The sequence below is a fragment of the Amblyomma americanum genome, chromosome 7, assembly GCF_052857255.1.
Source record: "Amblyomma americanum isolate KBUSLIRL-KWMA chromosome 7, ASM5285725v1, whole genome shotgun sequence".
Classification (NCBI taxonomy): Eukaryota; Metazoa; Arthropoda; class Arachnida; order Ixodida; family Ixodidae; genus Amblyomma; species Amblyomma americanum.
In genome coordinates, this window is record NC_135503.1 from 160,322,899 (window position 1) to 160,343,571 (window position 20,673).

Consider the following 20,673-nt stretch of genomic DNA (forward strand, 5'->3'; position numbering starts at 1 on the left):
TCGTTCTGGACAGTGTACTGCTCGGATCACTATCAGTGGAATCCGCTATCACATCGAACTCTCTGTGCTGTCTTCCTGTGCTCATTAACTATTTGCTTTCATCAGCATCCGCTGTCATTACGTGTGGCCAACCATCTCTCGTGGTTAGTGAGACCGACATCTGTGACCTCTCTGACCAGATTCCTTGCCGCTTGGTTACAGCTGCTGACCATGCCCTGCATCCTGGCTGCGATGATGTCATTCCGGTTTTCTCCACCCACATTGGCAATGGGAGCACATTGGTCGTACTGAACCCGCACTTTTTGTCCCAAGGAATTTTCGTTTTGCTTCTTCGTTTTTCACATGGTTCATCTCTACTGGCTGCCTCGAACAGTACGCCTGAGCCTATTCTTCTGTGCCAAAGATCTGCTGTCACTTCAATCGCCAGTGCTGAGCCTATGACTATTCCCTGGCTTTACAAAGCCGCACAAGCAGCTTCCTCCTCTGCTTCCTTTGGTGAGACACTTGCCGCTACCATCAGCCCCAACCTCACCTCAGATCAGGCACAAGCCTTGGTTTCCGTCTTGAAGAACTCCTCTTCCTTTGACATACATTTCACAGTTTTGGGCCAAACATGTACAATCACCCATCCATTGCATCGAAACTCATAGTTGAGAGAAAACTGACGCCAACCAATATTTTAACTTTGCCCAACATTTCGGGACCAACTCGGTCCCTTCTTCAGGGGTGACTAAGGTGTGCCAGCAGCAGCGGGGTGCTGTCTTCGCTTTCCCTTTGTTAGCAGTTCACTAACGTATGCGGAGGGAAGCGTTCCTGGAGGTCTATTCATAGCTGCCTTTGTGAGTCGGATGTGCCGTGACTCCACTTGTTGCTTCTTGAACAGGTTTGGCTCCACGGCCAAGACGCTCACCTTCTCGCTGGATGTCAAAATGTTATCCGGCCAATGAATTCAGAATCTAACCCCTTTGCCGAACACTGCGAGCGCGCCGACCATCGGGTAGCCTTCGAGGAGGTGAGCGTCTTGGCCGTGGAGCCAAACCTGTTCAAGAGGCAACAAGTGGAGTCACGGCACATCCGGCTCACAAAGGCGGTGATGAATAGGACTCCAGGAACGCTTCCCTCCGCATACGTTAGTGGACTGCACCACGTGCTAACAAAGGGAAAGCGAAGGCAGCACCCCGCTGCTGCTGGTACACTTTAGTCACCCCTGAAGAAGGGACCGAGTTGGTCCCAAAATGTTGGGCAAAGTTAAAATATTGGTTGGCATCAGTTTTCTCTTACCTATCTCAAGAACCCGACCAGACGGACTTCCGTCCAAGATGCTTTCGTTCAAATCATCGAAACTGACGGCTCTGAGATGATCCGTCGCTGCCCGTACCGAGTGTCTAGTTCTCAACGCTAGGTTATCCAGGCCAATGTCACTGACATGCTGAATCATTACATCATGCATCCTGCATCCATTCCTTGGTCCTCACCAGTCGTGTTAGTGTAGAAGAAGGATGGTTCCGTACGTTTCTGCATCGATTATCGTGCTTTGAACAAGACCACTCGCAAGGGTGTTACCCCCTTCCTCACATTGACGACGCCCTTGACTGCTTACAAGGAGCTGAATTTTTCCCTAGCCTCAACGTGCGATCCGCTTACTGGCAAATCTCTATACATCAATACACAGAAAATACAGCCTTCACCAATCTGGATAGGTTGTACGAATTCAACGTTATGCCTTCTGGATTGTGCAACGCTCTCACTACGTTCGAGCGCGTGACTGATACAATTCTTCGGGGCCTCAAATGGAAAACTTTCTTTTGTTACCTGGATATCGTCAGCTTTTTGTCTACCTTTTGTAATCACCTTAAATGCCTCAATGAAGTTTTAATTGCGCTTGCAGGGGCTGGCATTCAGCTCAATACTAACAAATGTCGGTTTGCCTCCAAATCTATTAAATTGCTTGGCCACGTCATCAGCAAGGATGGCATACGGCCTGACCCTGATAACCTTGCGGCTGCTTGCATTTCCCATGTCTCTCCAGTGCCACAGAGCTCAGTTTCCTTGGACTGGCATACTACTTTTGTTGCTTCATCCTTAAAAAGATTTCAAAGGAAAACAAACTGTATCAAAAATTCCTTAAAAGTCGCGACTCAGAAGATTTCCTAGTCTTCAAACGACATCGGAATAAACTAAATGCTCTCCTAAAAAAAGTGAAAAATGACTACCACATCAACCTTTTCAGTGACATCACAGATCAAAAAATCGTTTGGAAAAGATTAAATACACTGTCGTGCAAGGAGCAATCAAATGTGCCTAGCAATTTAATTATTGATAAGGAGACATAAGGAGACACTACTTCTTTTCGCTTGTAGGTTCTGAACATGATCCTAGTGCTCTTGACTACATAGATGTCCAACACTCTTCCTTACTTCGTGTGATGACAAGGAAGTGCTCTCAGCCTTCAGGCATATGGAAATTATTAAAGTGAAGATTCGTTTGGAATTAAAATGCAACCAGTTATATGTGTTATAGACATTATTTGTCATATTTTAACTTACATTTATAACTTAGCTCTAGATACAGGTGTATTTTCTCTTGAAATGAAGAAGGCAAACGTGGTTATCATACACAAAGCTGGTTCTAAAAGGGTTCTCAATAATTGTAGGCCCATATCTATTTTGCCAATGTTCTCCAAGGGCCTAGAGGGAATAATTTTTGTATGCCTGCCTGATTTCCTTGAAAAATACAATGTCATTACAGGCAGCACTCATCTACCGAACTGGCACTGTTCCGACAAAAAGAACTCATTCTCACTAACATCGAGAACAAAATGATCGCATTAGGAATATTTGTACACTTCTTAAAAGCCTTTGACAGAATAAACCATAGTACCGTTCTCTTAAAACTTTCAGCATATGGCATTAGGAGTAAGATGCTTAATTTAATTTCCAGTTACCTCAGCAACCGCGAACAGTGTGTCACTGTTGATAGTTTTCAGTCTGCTTACAAGCCTGTTATACATGGAGTTCCCCAGGCAAGCTTGCTGGGTCCTCTGCTATTCAATATATATATTAATGATCTAATACACATAGATAAAGAAGTTGAGTATGTAATGTATGCAGATGACACCAGCTTTTTTTGACTGGCCTAGATGTAAATGGCTTAGTGGCAAAAGGAGATGAAGTCTTAGGTAAACTGCACTTATGGTCTATCCAAAAATTCTCCAAGTTAACTCAAGTAAAACAAAAGCTGTGTTTTTCAGAGCCAAAAACACGAATTGTGACCTAGAAAATGCTCCGAGATTGGGGGGGGGGGGGGGGGGGGGGGGGGGATAGAAATACAAATAGCTAAGGCAGTAAAATCTCTGGTGTTTACTTTAATGAATGCGTGCTGTGGGATGCTCATATTGAGCATCTACAGACCAAACTGTCTCGTACAGTCAGAATTCTTAGAAAACTGCAATATATGTGACCTGGGATAACCAAGCTTTTTTTGTATCTTGCACTATTCGATTCGAAGATATTGTAACTTAATCTGGGCTAGCACTACAGCCACCAGTAGTAACAAACTCTTAAGGCTACAAAAAAGCGCACTGAAAAGAAATAGCAAATGTGCCTTCCTTTTCATCTTCTGGTCCTTTATACTCAACATATCACATAATGAAACTTTCCTCGTTTTATGATTTCTGCCTCCTCACTGTACAAATCCTTGTCCGAACGTCGAATGCTGTTCTTAGGAGAAACTATCAATTTGCTTGAAAATACACACTCCCCGCAGGGGGATGTCTGCAGTTTGCAGGTGTTGGTGAGTGGGCGACACCACAGGTTCCCGAGTATCCACAGGGACATCCTCCGTAGGGGGATGATGGTGAACAGTGCATCATCACGGACACGAGCACCCGCGCCTAGCCGTGCGTGGCAACACCGATGTCCGGGGAAAAGGGGATCCTGGTGGTTGAGGCGATGCCGAGCGTTTGGACCCTTAAGGCCCCTCAGCGGTGGCAACACACCACTTTGGCCCCAGCTTCCTGTAGACGGCACCTCAGGTCTGACACGACCAGGAGAAATCGGCAGTCGCCTTTTCCTATCCTCCCCTCCATCTTTCACTTTCCTTTCTCTTTCTCACAACTTTCCTATCTCCTACTCAAAAGGGTATTAGTCTGGGCTAATTGGTACATTTCGCAGGAAAAGGTACAACGCAAAAAGGCGGGACTAATGGAGCGGACAGACACAGGCGCTGCGTCTGTCCGCTCCTTTAGTCTCGTCTTGTTGCGCTGTACCGTTTCCTGCTATCTCCTACTCACTTCTTGGTTTTTCCTTTTTTCCTGGCGGTGAGGCTTGTGTGACCAACTACCCGTAGTTGCGTCATATTTGGTTACAGCTGAGGTGTACAGCTGGTGTGGGCAGGACTTGCCTTCAAGTTCCTGTCCCGTCCCCTTGTTGGACTACGTGGTGGGTGGCTGGCACCATGACTGAAAAACTAATTTTTTTTTATGGGTCCCCTACTTTCAAAACCAGATCGCTCTCTGAAAAGAGGGGGAACGAGGCAGATGACTTCTTTCAAAAAAGGAAAGTAACTTCTCCCAAATATCATGTGATCCACAGTGAAGAACAAGATAAGCAGGCAAGAATAATATCCCCTTTCCTTGTGTCAAAGTGCTTGACTGAAACCTTAGGCATTGGCTATAAGCTCTCAAAAATGGCCCGCGGTGACTTATTGCTTGAATTGTGTGACAATGTCCAACACTCTTAAGCTCTCCAACCGAATGTCCATAGGGGAAATCCTTGTCTCCGTGACTTCCCATCGATCATTTAGCACTGTCCGAGGCATAATATCTGAAAATGATTTTATTCACAGCACCGAAAAAGAAATGCTCGAAGGGCTCACTGACCAAGACGTCATAGATGTCCACCGAATTAAAATCCGGAAGGACAATAAGGAAATAGACGCAAAACACTTGATCCTCACGTTCAACACCAGCACATTGCCCGACACAATCGACGTGGGATATTTGAAAGTTAATGTATGACCATACATACCCAACTCTCGCAGATGTTTCAATTGTCAAATGTTCGGCCACGGCTCTCAGAGTTCCCGCAGTCGCAAAACTTGCGCAAAATATGCTTCGAATGATCACCAGTCTGATGGATGTGATGCAGCCCCGCACTGTGCAAACTGTGAAGGAGAACACGCTGCATACTGCAGCGTGTGTCCATCCTGGAAGAAACAAAAAGAGATAATCGCCATAAAGAAAAAGGAAAACATTTCATTTAAAGAACCGAGAAGGTGTTTTGCGCATACAAACACATTCTCTTTCACAGCAAAATCCAAATTTGCTGAGGTGGTGCGCAGGGGCGTAGCACCACACGGCACTCCGGCACCTGCCAAGGCTGCTTTCACAGAGCCTATGGCAGGGCCATCCACGCCCCAGGCAGGGCCACCGTAAGCTGCCTTGCCAGTGTCAAAGCAGGGAGCGCCGGCCCATGGGTTGACATCCCGCAGGACCTCCCCCCATCCAGGGAGGCCTGAAACGAACACAACCGTGGCCGTGCGGTCCTCCAGCACCTCTGGCGAGGTGATGGATATAACTCCCAGTCCTCCCACTTTGCAGCGGCGGAACAGCTCTCTTGAGCGAAAAAAAAGACAGGCCCCCCTCATAACGGGCCCACCACCTAAGTAAATCCCCTTTCATTTCCTCTCAAAAACATAAACATGGCTTTTTTAGTTCAGTGGAATTGTAGAGGACTTATCTGGGATTACACTGAAATAACACATATTTTAGGGTCAATGTTACCCATAGTTTTATGTCTTCAGGAGACTAATCTTGGTCCACAACATGTGCATATCCTGAAACATTATAAAACTTTTAGACGCGATCGAATGCAGGCAAATCGACTCTCGGGAGGCGTCGCAATTGTCGTTCAAAGTGGCGTCCTTGCTCAGGAAATCAAGCTCAAAACAAAACTTGAGGCGGTAGCAGTCAGCATCGCCAGCTACAAAATGCCAACAATCTGTTCCGTATACATTCCTCCACATTTTACATTAAGAGTCCACGATCTACAAGAACTGATAGGTGAACTTCCAGAGCCACATCTGGTAGTTGGGGATTTTAACGCTCACTCCCCTTTTTGGGGAAGCGAGCGCTGCGACTCTAGGGGGCAAACAATCGAAGATCTTATTCTCACAAACAATATATGTCTTTTAAACACGGAAAAGGCCATATACTGCTCTCCAACCTCAGGCAATATGAGCTGTTTAGATTTGTCTTTTAGTTCACCGTCTGTTTTTATCGATTTTAAATGGGATGTTTTTGACAACCCATATATATGGCAGTGATCACCGTCCGGTATTAATAAGTTTGACATCTGCACCAGAAATCATCCCAACTAAACCGGGACGTTGGAAGCTGCATTCAGCAGACTGGGAAATTTTTAGAGCACGAGCCAAATTAGAAGGTATAGTTTTAGAAAACCTCAGTATCGATGAGATAAATGAAATGTTCACAAATTGTATAATTACTGCTGTGCACTTAGCTATTCCTCAGTCTTTAGGAGTGGTGCGGCAAAAACACAAAGTGCGGTGGACAAAAGAATGCAAGGAAGCAAAAAAACAACAAAATAGAGAGAGCTTAAGGCAAATTTCGCGGGTTCTCCACGCATGAGAGCATGAGAACATCGTACGTTTTAAAAAGGAAAGATCAAAAGCTCGGTACATTCGTCGCAATGCCGAGAAAGCCTCTTGGCAGAGTTACATTTCATCTAGAAGCTGTCAAATAAGATAAAAAAAAAAATGTGGGAACAGGTTAGGAAATTAAATGGCAACTTCTCACCGTTCACAATTCCTCTTTTGACAACACCTGGCTTACAAACAAGCATAAGGGAACAGGCAGATATTTTGGGGGAACACTTCGCTGCAGTTTCTAGTTCATCTCACTATACCAACAATACAACAATTTAATCACTCTCTGAGAAATCAATGCTGTACTTTCTGCTGGCAAAAAAACTGCTCCAGGACCTGACCAGATACACTATCAATTGCTTGCCCATCTTTCCCAGCCTGCCATAGAGGCACTCTTAAATTTCTTTAACAAAATATTCACAGAAGGAAAAATACTTAAGGAGTGGAAGAAAGCCGTCATAGTGCCATTCCTGAAACCTGGAAAACCACCGACTTCCCTATGTAGCTATAGGCCGATAGCCCTCAGAAGCTGTCTCGGGAAATCTTTTGAAAGTGTCCTTAATATAAGATTAACATTTGTCTTTGAATCCCGCGATCTTCTTGATGTCCATCAATGCGGTTATAAAAAGGGATGCTCAACAACAGATCATTTAGTTTGCCTCGAAAGCACAATAAGAGAAGCTTTTATACACAAACAGCACTGCCTTTCGTTTTCTTCGATATGGGGAAAGTGTGCGATACAGCCTGTAGGTTTGGGATCCTCCGTGACCTGGGCGACCATGGTATCCGCAGTAGGATGTTGAAGTGGCTCACTGACTTTATTTCCGACCACTTATTTCATGTATGCCTGGAATCAACCCTGTCCAGGAGCTTCGGTGAAGAGAACAGGTTTCCTGTGGGGTGTATTTTAAGCACGACATTGTTATTTATAAAAATGAACTCCATAAGTAAAATAATCCCAAAGTCCATCCTGTATTCAGTGTAAGTTGACGATCTTCAAATAACCTGTACACTCTCAAACGTAGCAACATGCGAGAGACAAATACAGTTGACAATGAATAAACTAGTGACATGGGTAGACCATAACGGTTTCCAGTTTTCCACACAGAAAACAATAGCCATCCTTTTCTCACCGAAACGAGGCATACAAGCCGACCCATTCATACACCTGAACGGAACACAGATACTCGTCAAAAATGAGCACAATTTCTAGGGATAACTTTTGACAAAAAACTCACTTTCCTGCCTCATATAAACGCACTGAAAAAGAAAGCCTCCGCATCCCTAAATATACTCAAAGTACTGTCACGTAAACATTGGGATGCTGACAGGACTTGTCTTTTACAAATTTATCACTCCGTGGTATGCTCCACCTTAGACTACGGATGTATAGTTTACGGGACAGCGAGACCTTCGTGCCTGAAATGACTAGATTCAATGCATAATTTAGGTTTGCATCTTTCCTCTGGTGCCACAGGAGGTCGCCCATAAATACTGCTTATGTAGAAATCAACGAACCGTCACTTATAGACAGAAGAACCATGCTCACATGCTCATACATTTTGAAAATTCGTTCACTGCCCAAACACTTATGTTGCCCAATAGTCACAAAGTGCCCACCTAGAACATTGTTTAACAATAAACCACTCGCTATCAGGCCACTCCTCCTGAGTTTTGAAAAGATGTGCCAAAACCTTGGCGTACTTGATACATTACCTGACATTGCTCGGAGACGAGATCCGCTGTCTCTATGGTACAATTTTCCTGCAATCTGTGATCTCACAATTGCACAGTTCCATAAAGAACAATCTACACAACATATAATACAAGAATTCCGTGCACTTGAAGAAAAATACAGTAGTTTTACGCAGTTTTATACAGATGGTTCAAAATTGGATGGTTACATAGGAAGTACAGTGGTCCGAGAGAAGTTGGAGAAAACAGTATGACTTCCACAGTGCTCATCAATCTTCACTGCAGAATGTTGTGCAGTCTGTGTGGCTGTAGAAAAAATTGAAAACGGGGACCTCACCGACAGTATTATTTACACAGATTCCCTCAGTATGCTTACAGCTCTGCACTCTAGAAATGCAGTCACTCCGATTCTTGGTGACATCAAACACAAGATAGTAACAGCCACAGCTCGAGGACAAAACATAAAATTCTGCTGGGCTCCCAGTCATGTATGAATAAGAGGGAACGAGAGGGCAGATTTCTGCGCTGCTAAAGCTCGTGGCAAAGAAATAAAAATAGTAAATATACTTTTTAAGGATTGCATAAACTTAGTACAGCGTAAATTAAGAGAAAAATGGCAGTCGGCATGAAATGGCGAAGTGAGAAATAAACTACACTTGGTAAAGCCGGTTTTAGGTGAATTTAAATCGTGTGCACCAGGAACGTTTTAAGGAAGTGATTTTTATGCCTTCTCCGGATAGGACACACGCACCTTACGCACAACTTTCTGCTAACAAAACAAGACAAACCTGCTTGCGAATGCGGAGATGATCTTATGTTTAATCACATTTTATTTTCATGTGTGAAACTGGAGACACTAAGAAAAAAGTATTTTACTCAGTTTTTAATGAATGCTTTCCTTTTCATCCAGCACTGCTCTTAGATGGTAATGCCATTGTTAACATACCTTCCGTTTTTAGCTTTTTAAAAGAAGCAGTAGTACTTGGAAAAACTGTAAATTTTGAACCACTGGTTCGCTTTATTACATGATACACCTCAGCCACTTTCTCATTCCTGAGAATGAGACTGAGGTTTTTTATTTGATTGGTCGGGAGCCTCAGGATCTTTGCCCAGCGAAGGATAGCAGCTGAGGCTGCCTGACCTTCTCTGGGGCTTTTACCATTAGCTATTTCCAGATTTCTTCTCTGTTGTTACTAGGCAGTACAATTTTTTTAGGCCATCTACACCATCAACGATTTTTCATATTCCTAAACATTCTACAGAAAACCAATTATATACCTTGAGCCTGGCGCATGATGGCCTTAGCTACCTATGTGCCATAAAACACAACACAACACAACACAAAATACACGCACCCATCAAACTCGCCATCATTAACTCTGGTATGTTCCACGTCCTTGCACTAATTACGGATTTCAAACACTGAATTGTACTTTGTCTATTTTGGTTTAACTAATTTGGCCTACCCAATTCTTCTGCTGGTTTGCCTTCGTACTAACAGATAACTTTATTTTTATAACAACATTTTTCAGCGTATGTAATATTTCTTTTTTTGTTTATTAATATGCCTCTGTACCCGCTAGCCTTGCCATTGCAATGCCTTGATTGCTGTTTGTGATGGAATGTCTTTGCGTTGGAATGTTTTTTTGTATGTGTGATGTAAAATATATTTTGTTTATTATACTCGTTTCGGTTGCAGATAAGCTGTGTATTCTTATTCAATTTTTTTTCTCTTTTTTATTCAAATTGTGAACTAAGTGCTTTGTATGAAGCTACATACTTCCTCATTATCCCTGCCGCCGATGTAGTTTAGTGGAAGGGAGCGTTGTCATGCCGCTATATTGTGGCTTTTTTCCCTTCTCCTGAGCCATGTGATGTCTGCATGCCTGAAATAAAGTTGACTTCACGTCTATCGTGTCACCTCTACACAAACTTCTGACTGCTGGAACAAATTTTGTCTTGTCTTCCAATTGCGAGGCAGCATTTGGAGAACTTAAACAAGCTCTGACGGCCGATCCAGTACTCTGCCATTTTGGTGAGTCTGCTTCAACAATTCTGCACACTGATGCCAGCGGGCACGCCCTTGGCGCTGTGCTTTTGCAGCGCAAAGTTTCATCCATCGAACAGGTTGTTGCCTATGCGAGTCGTACACTGACTCCAGCAGAGCAGAACTATGTCATCACTGAACAGGAGTGCCTCGCCGTGGTCTGGGCCGTCAAACATTTCGACCCTATTTGTACGGCCGGCACTTCACAGTTGTCAGTGACCACCATGCTTCGTGCTGGTTCTCCTCCTTAAAGAACCTGTCTGGGTGGCTTGGGCACTGGATTCTCCGCCGCCGGACTTACAAATCCAGCAAAGATTGTAAGGACGCCAGCACTCTTTCACATTGTCTGCTCACTTCTCCGCCACTCCCATCCATGTCGTCTCCTTCATATCCAGGCCATCCTGCAGATGCTCCATCTCCTTCCATAAGAACTGCCCCCATTGATTTTGTCTCCCCATCCGTGCCCAGAGATCTCGCCTCCAAACAGGAGACAGATACTGCCGAATGCGCATCGATCGCCTCATCGGTGCTATGCAGCCTCCGAACGCATGCGTGTGCCGCCACTTCACCAGTTTCACCATACAGAATAGCAGGCTGCTCCGGCACAATTACAACCCTCTCGGCCACTCCTTGGTTCCTATCGTTCCCCGTTCCCTCTGCCGTCAGTTGTTGCAAGCGTTCCATTATGATCCGACGGCTGGTCACCTGGGCATCCAGAAGACTTATGATCGCCTTAAACTACGGTCGCCTTAAAAGCCGCTTCATTTGGCCGGGTCTTTTGACCAGCGTTGCAAAATACTTATCTCCTGTGTTCTCTGCCAACACCATAAATGGTCAAATTCTCCTTCTGCGGGCCTCCTACAGCCCCTTCCTTGCTCATTCACTCTGTTCGGCATTGTCAGCATCGACCTATACGGGCCTCTGCCTTTGACACCTGCGGCCAATCGCTGGATAGTCACCCCTGTGGACCACCTCACCCGATATGCCGAAACTGCTGCTCTTCCTTCCACCTCCGCTATAGAGATAGTCAATTTTTTTCTTGTACGCCATTCTTCTCTGCCACGGAGCTCCTCGTGCTCTTCTCAGCGACCATGGCAAGGCTTTTCTATCCGCTGTTTTGGAGCAAGTTCTTCATGCCTCGAATACCACCCACAAAACAACCTCTGCTTGTCACCCCCAAACCAATTGCCTCACCGAACGCTTCTGTCGGACCCTTTTGGATATGCTTTCTACCTACATTCAACCTGACCATACCAACTGGGACTCCCTGCTCCCATTTGTTGCCTTTGCCTACAGTACTGCACTGCAACGAACAACCCTTTAATTTCCATTTTTCCTTGTCTGTGACCGATCCCCTACTTTCGTCGTGGAAGCTTCTTTCTGCTCTGTCCCTTTCCCTCTTCAGCACCCTTCCACGAACAGTTCACTTCCCTGATCGCCAACTGCCGGGAACTTGCACGGCTGAACACGGACGCTTGCCAGGCGTCTCGGAAACGCAGCTATGATCTTGCCCACCATGCAATTTCTTATTCCCCAGGTGATGAGGTTTTACTGTGGACACTTGTGTGCACACCAGGGTTATGTGAAAAGTTTATGAGCCGCTATATTGCTTCCTATACAGTGCTTGAACAAACCTTCCCTGTTAACTATCGTGTTGCTCCCGTTTCACATCTTACTGATCGTTGCTGTCGTGGCATCGAGATCGTCCACGTGTTGTGCCTCAAGCCCTTTGCCCGTTGCCCGTTATCACTCTTAACTTGCAACTTGGATGGTCGCTTTCATCCGGGGGGAGGGTAATTAGTGTAAGCATTGTGCTTGACCCTCATCTTTGTTTGTCTATATTCATCATCATCTCCCATCGTTGTCTTTTTTGTGAACGCCATTGCTGCGGCTGCCTGCCCCGGGCATTCACAAGCTCATAATATAAACATTAGGAGGTAGCAGCTAGGGTTATAGCGGTAATCAATCGCACTGCTTGAATAGTTACGAGTAAAACTTGAGAAGGGTGTAAAGATGTTTGGACTAGTCACGACTAGCTGAAAGCAGCTGTATACAAGCGTTTAAGCAGAGCCACGGAAAAACTGTATGGTATAGAAACACAAATGAGTTAGCTTCAACACCTTCGTCATTCACTGGGTAAAGTGGCTGACATGCAGCACTTCCTGAAGTTGACGGCTCACTTTGACTTCTGTAACCGGTATCAATAGGCTAACTTTTTCTGGAGGTTGCTAGTCAAAACATCGTTTATCGTGCCTCTATCGTTTATCGTGCCTCTTCGGCCCCGCTCTGATCACCATAATGGCGTTGACTGTAGCTGCCGCAAGCCTGTTTCTCAGCATTGTCTTTAGCAAGCTCATCTGGCTGAATGATTTTCAACATTGAGATAGCAAGTTCGCTGGATGGGTTCTTGCCAGAAGAGTCACTAGTTGTTTATTTCACGTCAGAAGTTACGAGTCGTAGAGGTATTCGTCTGTGTCTCAGTTGTGATGCTCTTCCTAATGCTTCCATCAGTGCACACACGGCTTTTTCCATTGACAACTGCTACATGTTTTTTAACGTTTGAGTGTTGCTAGGAAGCCTCTGGCAGATTAGCTCGATGAGGGAAACCTGGAACTTGATTCATCGCTTTCTTAACATGTCCTTGTCTTCCAGACTGAATTCCTTCATTTATGTGCTTTTCAAACAAGTAGTCCAGGTGCGATTTTGGGTTTCGGTGGTCTTCTACTTTGGTCTTGATTGTTTGGATGTTACTTTTTTGATGAGGGTAGGGAAAAGTTGTATGAGGTCATCCAGCAGCTTTGTCTGGTTTGCATTCTTAGCTTCACTCTTTGTGCTTCCAGGAGTACTGGCTTCAGGAATAGCAAATAAGCTTTGTTCATGTCGTCACAGTAAGCTCTTCCACGCCATAGCATTTGTCCGTCATTTCAACAAGGATGTCATTAACACGCGTTTGTTCCCTCACCCACTCTACCCGCTTCCGGTCTCTTAATGTTACACTTATCATTTTTCTTTCCATGACTTGCTGTGTGCTGTGTTGTCCTCAACTTAAGCTGAACCCTTTTCGTTAGCCTCCATGTTTCTGCCCCGTAGCTGAGTACCGGCAAGATACAGCTGTTGTACACTTTTCTCTTGAGGGATATTGGTAAACTGCTATTCATGATCTGAGAGAACCTGCCATATACGCTCCACCCCATTCTTATCCTTCTAGTTATTTCCCTCTCATGATCCAGATCAGCTGCCACTACCTGCCCTAAGTAGACGAATTCATTTACCACTTCCAGCACCTCATTGCCAATTGTGAACTGCTGTTCCCTTGCTAAACTGTTGAACATTACTTTGCTTTTTTGCATGTTAATTTTTAGACCCACCATACTGCTCTGTCTGACTCATTGATCATGATTTGCAGTTCATCTCCTGAGTGACTCGGCAAGGCAATTTCATCAGCGAATTGGAGATTATTTAAGCATTTTCCACTAACTCTTATCCTGAACTGTTCCAAATTCAGGCCTCGGAATACCTCTGGTAAAGAGGTGGTGAATAGCATTGGCGAGATCGTGTCCCCTTGCCTGACACCTTTCCTTATTGGAATTTTATTGCTGACTTTATGGAGGACTGAGGTAACTATGCAGTTGCTGCATATATTTTCCAGTATTTTGACATAAGGTTCTTCTACACCCTGATTATGCAATGCATTCTCATAATCAATGAAGGCTATATATAGAGATTGGTTATATTCTGCGCATTTCTCTATCACCTGATTGATGGTGTGAATATGATCTATTGTGAAATCTTTCACAAAAGCCTGCCTGATAATTTGGTTGATTAAGGCTCTTGGTTGCCCTGACTCTATCCCCTTTCAGCCCTGGAATTATTATTTCTGCACATTTTCCTAATAGTTAGGACCTTAGAAGACCACAAACAAAAAATAGAGCCGGCAGTGCAAGCTGATTACAGCTGATCAATCTGTAATTTTTCAAGTCCTTGGCATCTCATTTCTTGTGAATTAAGGTAATGTTTCCATTCTTCCAAGCTTCTGGCACAATCGAGGTCATAAGGCATTGCGTATACAGTTTTTCTAGCATGATCTCCCCTCTGCCCTTCAACAGATCTGCTGTTGCCTGATCCTCCCTAGCTGCTTTTCACCTTTCCATTCCTCCTAAGGCTTTCTCTACTTCCTCTTTCGTTACTGGCAGGATGACACATTGCTGTGCGCTACTGCCTCTCTCATTAACGTTCTGATTACATTGGCTACTGTACAGATTTGTGTACAACTCTTCGGCTACTTTAACTTCTTATCCATATTGCTAATGACATTGCTTTCCTTGTCTCTTAACGCATACATCCAGGTTTTACCTATGCTTAGTTTCCTTTTCACTCCGCTCCGTATTCTTTAGAGCATGCTCGATTCTCTCCATATTAAACTTCCTTATGCAAGCTACCTTGCGCTTATTTCTACGATAGCTCTGCAAGTTCTAGTCTGTCCGCAGGGTTAGACGCCCTCATGCTTTGGCATTTCTTAATCAGATCTTTCGTCACCTGAGATAGCATGCCGGTATCCTGTCGAACCAACCTACCGCCTAGTTCTACTGCGCACTCCATAATGATAGCTGTCATATTATCGTTCATTGCATGAACATCAAGATCGTCTTCCTCATTTGAAGCCTAATATCTGTTCTGCAGCGATATCCTGATTCCCTCTTCAAGTCTAAGCTAATTCGAGACCTTACCATTCTGTGGTCGGTACACTGCACCGTTCCGAGGACGGCCCCATCCTGAACGATGCCAGGTTAATCGCATAGTATGAAGTCGATTTCATTTTTAGTCTCATAATTTGGGCTCTTCCATGTCCACTTCCTGTTCTCTCATTTGCGGAAGAAGGTATTTATGGTCCATAAATTATTTCTATCTGCGAATTCGACTAACAACTCTCCTTTGCTATTTCTAGAACCTATCCCTTGGTCGCCTACCGCCTGGTCGCCTATCGTGTGGTCGCCTATCGTGTGGTCGCCAGCCTGCTTCTTGGCCACCTTTGCATTGAAATCGCCCATCAGTACAGTGTAGTGTGATTTTACTTTATTCATTGCCAATTCCACGTCTTCATAGAAGCTTTTAACGGTCTAGTCATCATGGCTGGATGTAGGTGCATAGGCCTGGACCACTTTTCAGCTTGTACCTCCTGTTGAACCTAATTACAATAGCTACTACCATCTCGTTAATACTATAGAACTCCTCTATGTTGCCAGCTATACCCTGATTAAGGAGGAACCCGACACCTAGTTGTCTATCAGCTAATCCGCGATAGCACAGTATGTGTCCGTCCTTTAGTACTGTACACGCCTCACCTGTCCTCCTAACTTCACTAAGCGCTATGACATCCCATTTAATTCCCGCTAGTTCCTCGAACAGCACTGCTAGGCTAGCCTCATTAGATAGAGTTCTAGCGTTAAATGTTGCCAGGTTCAGCTGCCAGGTTCAGTGATGCAGCGGTGGCATAGAGGTAGAGCATCTGCCTCGCGTGCAAGAGGTCTGGGGTTTGAATCCTGGGGTCACGCTATTCTCCGCTGGGTTTTAAAAAAAAGAAAACAAAAACGCGTGTCGATGGAATTGCATATCGAGGCCTCGGGTGCGGGCTGATCTCAGTGACCAGAACCGACAGCGCACTCCCTCACCAGAACAGAAGTTGGCCACCCTGGTGCAGTACGTGGCCACAACCTAAAATAAGAAGCATATGGACTTGAAGCTTCTAGCGTGGCACCTTATTGAACAGAGAATGGAGAACTGTCCTAGGCCTTCTTCTGACCCCCTCTTGCAAGAAAAGACCACAAGAAGGAGCGTGTGGTCTTCACCGGTGGGGCATGTGATCCTGAAAGGATTTCACGCGTCCTGGAAAAATGCCCCAAATTCTGCATTCAACATAAGGTACCCGCCCATGACCTCGCCATCAGTTGGACTATAGCCTCAAAGGCGAAAAATGAAGGCCAGGAATGTTGCCTACTGGATCGAGTGGACTGCTTAAAAAAATGCGCTAAATATCCCATGTCCTGTAAGAGTGATTCCATTGATGTCTTTTCCGTTGTAAAATATTTTAAGGACCATGGTTCAAGCTTACTTCAATCTGAGAAATAAGGCATGTTTGTTGTCATGCCGAATGGCCTTTTTAATGAAAAAGCTCTTCAAGCAGTTCACAAAAATTTTGTACCTGTCAAACGAAGCCAAACCAGGGCGAAAACAAAATTCATTGCCTTTTGTAGCAGCCTACAGACGTCGTCTTTGGTAACTGCCATCAATGCCTGCTCAAAGAATTCCTTGGATGTTTTCTTCTCGGCAAGAACGCACAAACCGGATGTGCCATTAAGGACTATTGTTAGCTAGAAGGGCTCATGGCAAGACAACGTCAGCCGTTTCTTGCTCAGCAAGCACATTCCTGTTGATGACCCCGTTCTGATAGAGAAGTCACAAGAAGTTGCCGATTTTGTGCCGAATAACGATTGGATGGATTTAGCCTTTTCTATTGATATACAAGACTTGTTTTATTCTGTTCCACATGCTGCGCTGTTAGCTTCGGTCAGAGAAAGCATTGAAGGCTCGGGGGCTGTGGCCTTCCAGAACTCGGCTGTAATCTCAGTAGATAATTAAAAAAAATTACTAGAATACTACTTGCAGATAACTTTTATCTCTCATGACAACCAGTTTTTCTGCAGCGTAAAGGCATCTGTATTGGCTTATGTGTAGCTCCCATTTTATGTGACATATTTTTATCCTCAGTTGACCGCCTTCTTGCACAGACTTTTCAAGGGGGGCCAGTTTTTAAAGTTTTTTAGATATGTTGATGACTTTTTAATTATTTTAAGGTCAGGGAACTTTACATCCCTTGACCATATTCTTTCACTTGTTTTAACTACTTTTAATAAACTCTGGAAAGGTTTAGCTTTTACCCATGAACACCTGAAAGTCAGGCGTTGTGTTTTTAGACCTCAAGCTTATGTTCTGCCGAGACCATATCTGCTGGATGTACTCCCCCCGAGCCAACAAAGAGCTGCTAAGCTATGACTCGGCTCATTCTAAGGTGGTTAAATGAGCTATTGCATCGCTTTGTCTGGAATCTGCACTTCAGAAATCTTGCCCACATAAAATGCAACAGAGTTTGAATGATCAGGCTTTGCGACTTTTCTCAGCAGGCTTCCCTGGCCCGGTTATTTCAGCTGTCGCTGAAACCGTTCTGCAGAAGCATAAAGGCACCCAGAAAAGATCAGAACCCCCTTCTTCAAAGCCGGTGGTGGTCCCTTATGTACACCAACTCCCCCACAACCTGAAAAATGTGGCTAGCAGGCACAATGTGCCCTTGGTGTTCTCAGCACCCAACAAGCTCTCTAAGCTATGCCCTCGCATCACTGGTTGTGCCGGCAGGGGCTGCAACAAAAAACATAGGATTGCCTACGCTAAATGTGCAATACGTGTGGTGTACCGCATTCTCCTCTCATGCGGGGCTTCATACGTTGGCCAAACTGGCCGCTGTATTAATGACCAGCTACGGGAGCATGCCAGAAACATAGAAAATAATGACACTAGTGCGAATCTTGTGCGGCACCTTGCTTCGTGCACGTGTAGGGCAAGATTGGAGAAGACCACGATTCTTGGCAAGAGCGGCAATGATAAGGCTAGGCTCGTTCTAGACTCTTATTATATCAGAAAGCTGTCCGAACGTTGTGTCAGTGACACGTCTATGCACATATATTCAGCTGAATGTGCTTTTTTTAGATTCGTTTTTTGATTAAGTTGTGTGCTTGACTGATGTGGGGTGTTTGTGTCTTCTATATGCGTATGCTCAACATTCTGTTCTTATATATCCCCTGTACTACAGCATGAATAAACAGTTGGTAGTAGCGCTCATGAGCGTGTTTTTGTGTTTCCTACTCCGTCTCTCGTCCGTTTTTTTTTTGCGCTTTTTCCTAAACAAGATGCATCACCAACTAGCCTCGTAGCTTGCACTCCTGAACATGATATTAATTGATGTTTTATGCTCTTTGGAGTGCTGTAGTTATCCAGCGGCGCATACGGTTCAGGGGAGATACGAAGCATTCGAGGGCTGCAATAACTACACTACAACAAATGTGGTCACCATAATGAACGCGTAGGTACAGTGTGGTGAAGTTCACAGGTGTAATCTGCTTTGGCAGTGAAGAGCACTGGTGTTTCTGGCTGCGTGATACGCAAGTAACTTTATTTTCCTTTAGTGTGCGTTTCCGTAAGAGACTAGTGACAGAAACCAGACTTTACGTTGTTTATGTTGTTAATAATGATGGTTGCTGGGAAAACGTTCTCATTTTCACAAGCAGTGCACGTACTTGGGACAGTAAAAGGAAATTAAAGAACCCTGCGTTTCATTGGATGATAAATCCGTGGTTTTGTCAACTTCTGTTGCCATGATTCATTTCAGTCTGGGTAAAAAAAATGCTTTGGTGTGGCAAGCAGGCATGAGATGACGCTCTGTAATCCTGTTTGCCAAAGCACTTTTCTAGTACCAACTGGCCTTACTGTTGCATGCGCCAGCTGTCACTTGGCGAATGTGCAGCGCCCTTAACGTTATTGTGATGTGTCCCGTGCAGCATGGAAGGTGGTGAGCTGTTCCAGAGGATTCAGGAGCGAGCTGAGGGCGCCTTCACCGAACGAGGCAAGTAGTAGTAGTAGAAGAGTTTTTTTGGGACCTAGGTGAGAAGTCTAAAGGCATTTTTGCCTGATGAGGTCATCCAACTTGATAGCAGTGGCAGCCACTATAGGCATATCTGAACACATTTGAAGTACAGTACATCGTGCAGCAACCAATATATATATGCAAGCATACAAAAAACAAAACAAATGGAAAACCCTGAGAACTGTGTGCATGCTTCTGCATCTGGAAAAAAAAAAAATGTTTACAGATTCCAGAATACTTTTTCCACGTGCACTAGTGTAACAATAGAAATATCATCCATTACACAAAATTAAATTTTTTCACTTATTATTCCATTAGGTACATATGTCTTAGTGTTTTTGTTTATCTTGGGCAGTGATGGGTAGGTTGATAACGGTTCAAAGATGGCTGGATATTGATTCAATAAATTTGTTTTCTGCGTACATAATCCCTGATCACCATAGTTGGTGCGAGATTGGGCACCTGTGTTTTATCTTCCCTAAGAAAATATATGGAGTGTTTTTTTTTGTATTGAACCGCAAAACTTGATTTAAAGAGATAACTTATATTTGAATAGCTTACTGATCTTCAGTATACCATAGGTCTTAAATTATGGCAAACAATTTTCTTTTTTTGGAATTTTTCCAATATTGAGCGCTTTTGCAGAGAGTGCAGATAATCAAGGTTTCTTTGTGTTGTGTCTGACCATACCAGGGAGCAGTGTGTTAAACGTGAATGAAAGAGAGCATAGTAAATTTGTTGCTTTACTAAAATTGGAAGGTAGCATCTCAACCTGTTTAATATACCAACAATGCAAGAAAGTTGAATTCAGAGCGCATCTATGTGCGAATTCCAGAGAAAGTTTTCCTGAAAGATAACACCTTGAAAGCAGATTGTCGTAGACTGGTTGATAATGCTATTCCAGAACTTCAAGTTGAACCCATTTTCTTTTTTGGTACCTTTAGGCTTGAAAATCAGGTATTTCGTTTTGTTTATGTTTAGGTCTGGTTTATTAAACGTTAACCAAGAGTCTAAATATTTAAGCCATTAATTTGCTTCCCTGAAAACGGAGCTTTCATCGCAACCTGAAAAAAAATGCATTAGTGTCATCTGCATATAATACCTCAATAGAGTAAATTGCGGGGCTAGTTGGTTCATAATGCGCAATGGTGGAACCAGCGAAACGGACGCAGGACAAGAGCAAGTAGGCACACACACAACACCGCTGGACTTACAACTGATTTATTGCAAGAAATTCATCCCCATTCTGTTCTTGTCCTGCATCCGTTTCGCTGGTTCCGCCATTGCATATATAATACCATTTCAGGGCAGCCTGGAATGTTTACAATATCATAAATATATATCAAGAATAATATGGGGCTTAAGGCGGGGACACATGTCCGGCTAGCGCTCCGAATCCGGTCCGGCTTGCCACGTCCGGCGGCGCCGTTCCGGCCAGCCGGTGAGCGCTGGATGCATCAAACCGTGTAGATATGTCCGGCGGGGGGCGGCAGCCAATGCGAGCGCGGAGAGTGCCGACGTTATGATGACGTAGGGTTGGTTGCTCTTCTCGGAGCCGGCCGGCCTGCCAGCT

General features: G+C 44.4%; 1 protein-coding gene across 2 annotated transcripts in view; it reads left to right on the forward strand.

The window, feature by feature from the left end:
* Positions 1–20,673, forward strand: part of MAPk-Ak2 (MAP kinase-activated protein kinase 2) — a 272,929-nt gene that overhangs the window by 59,117 nt on the left and 193,139 nt on the right. For both annotated transcript variants that reach the window (XM_077629574.1, XM_077629575.1), the window contains exon 3: positions 19,015–19,079. In XM_077629574.1, coding sequence (XP_077485700.1) covers positions 19,015–19,079 — 65 coding nt within the window. The remainder of the gene's footprint in view (positions 1–19,014; positions 19,080–20,673) is intronic.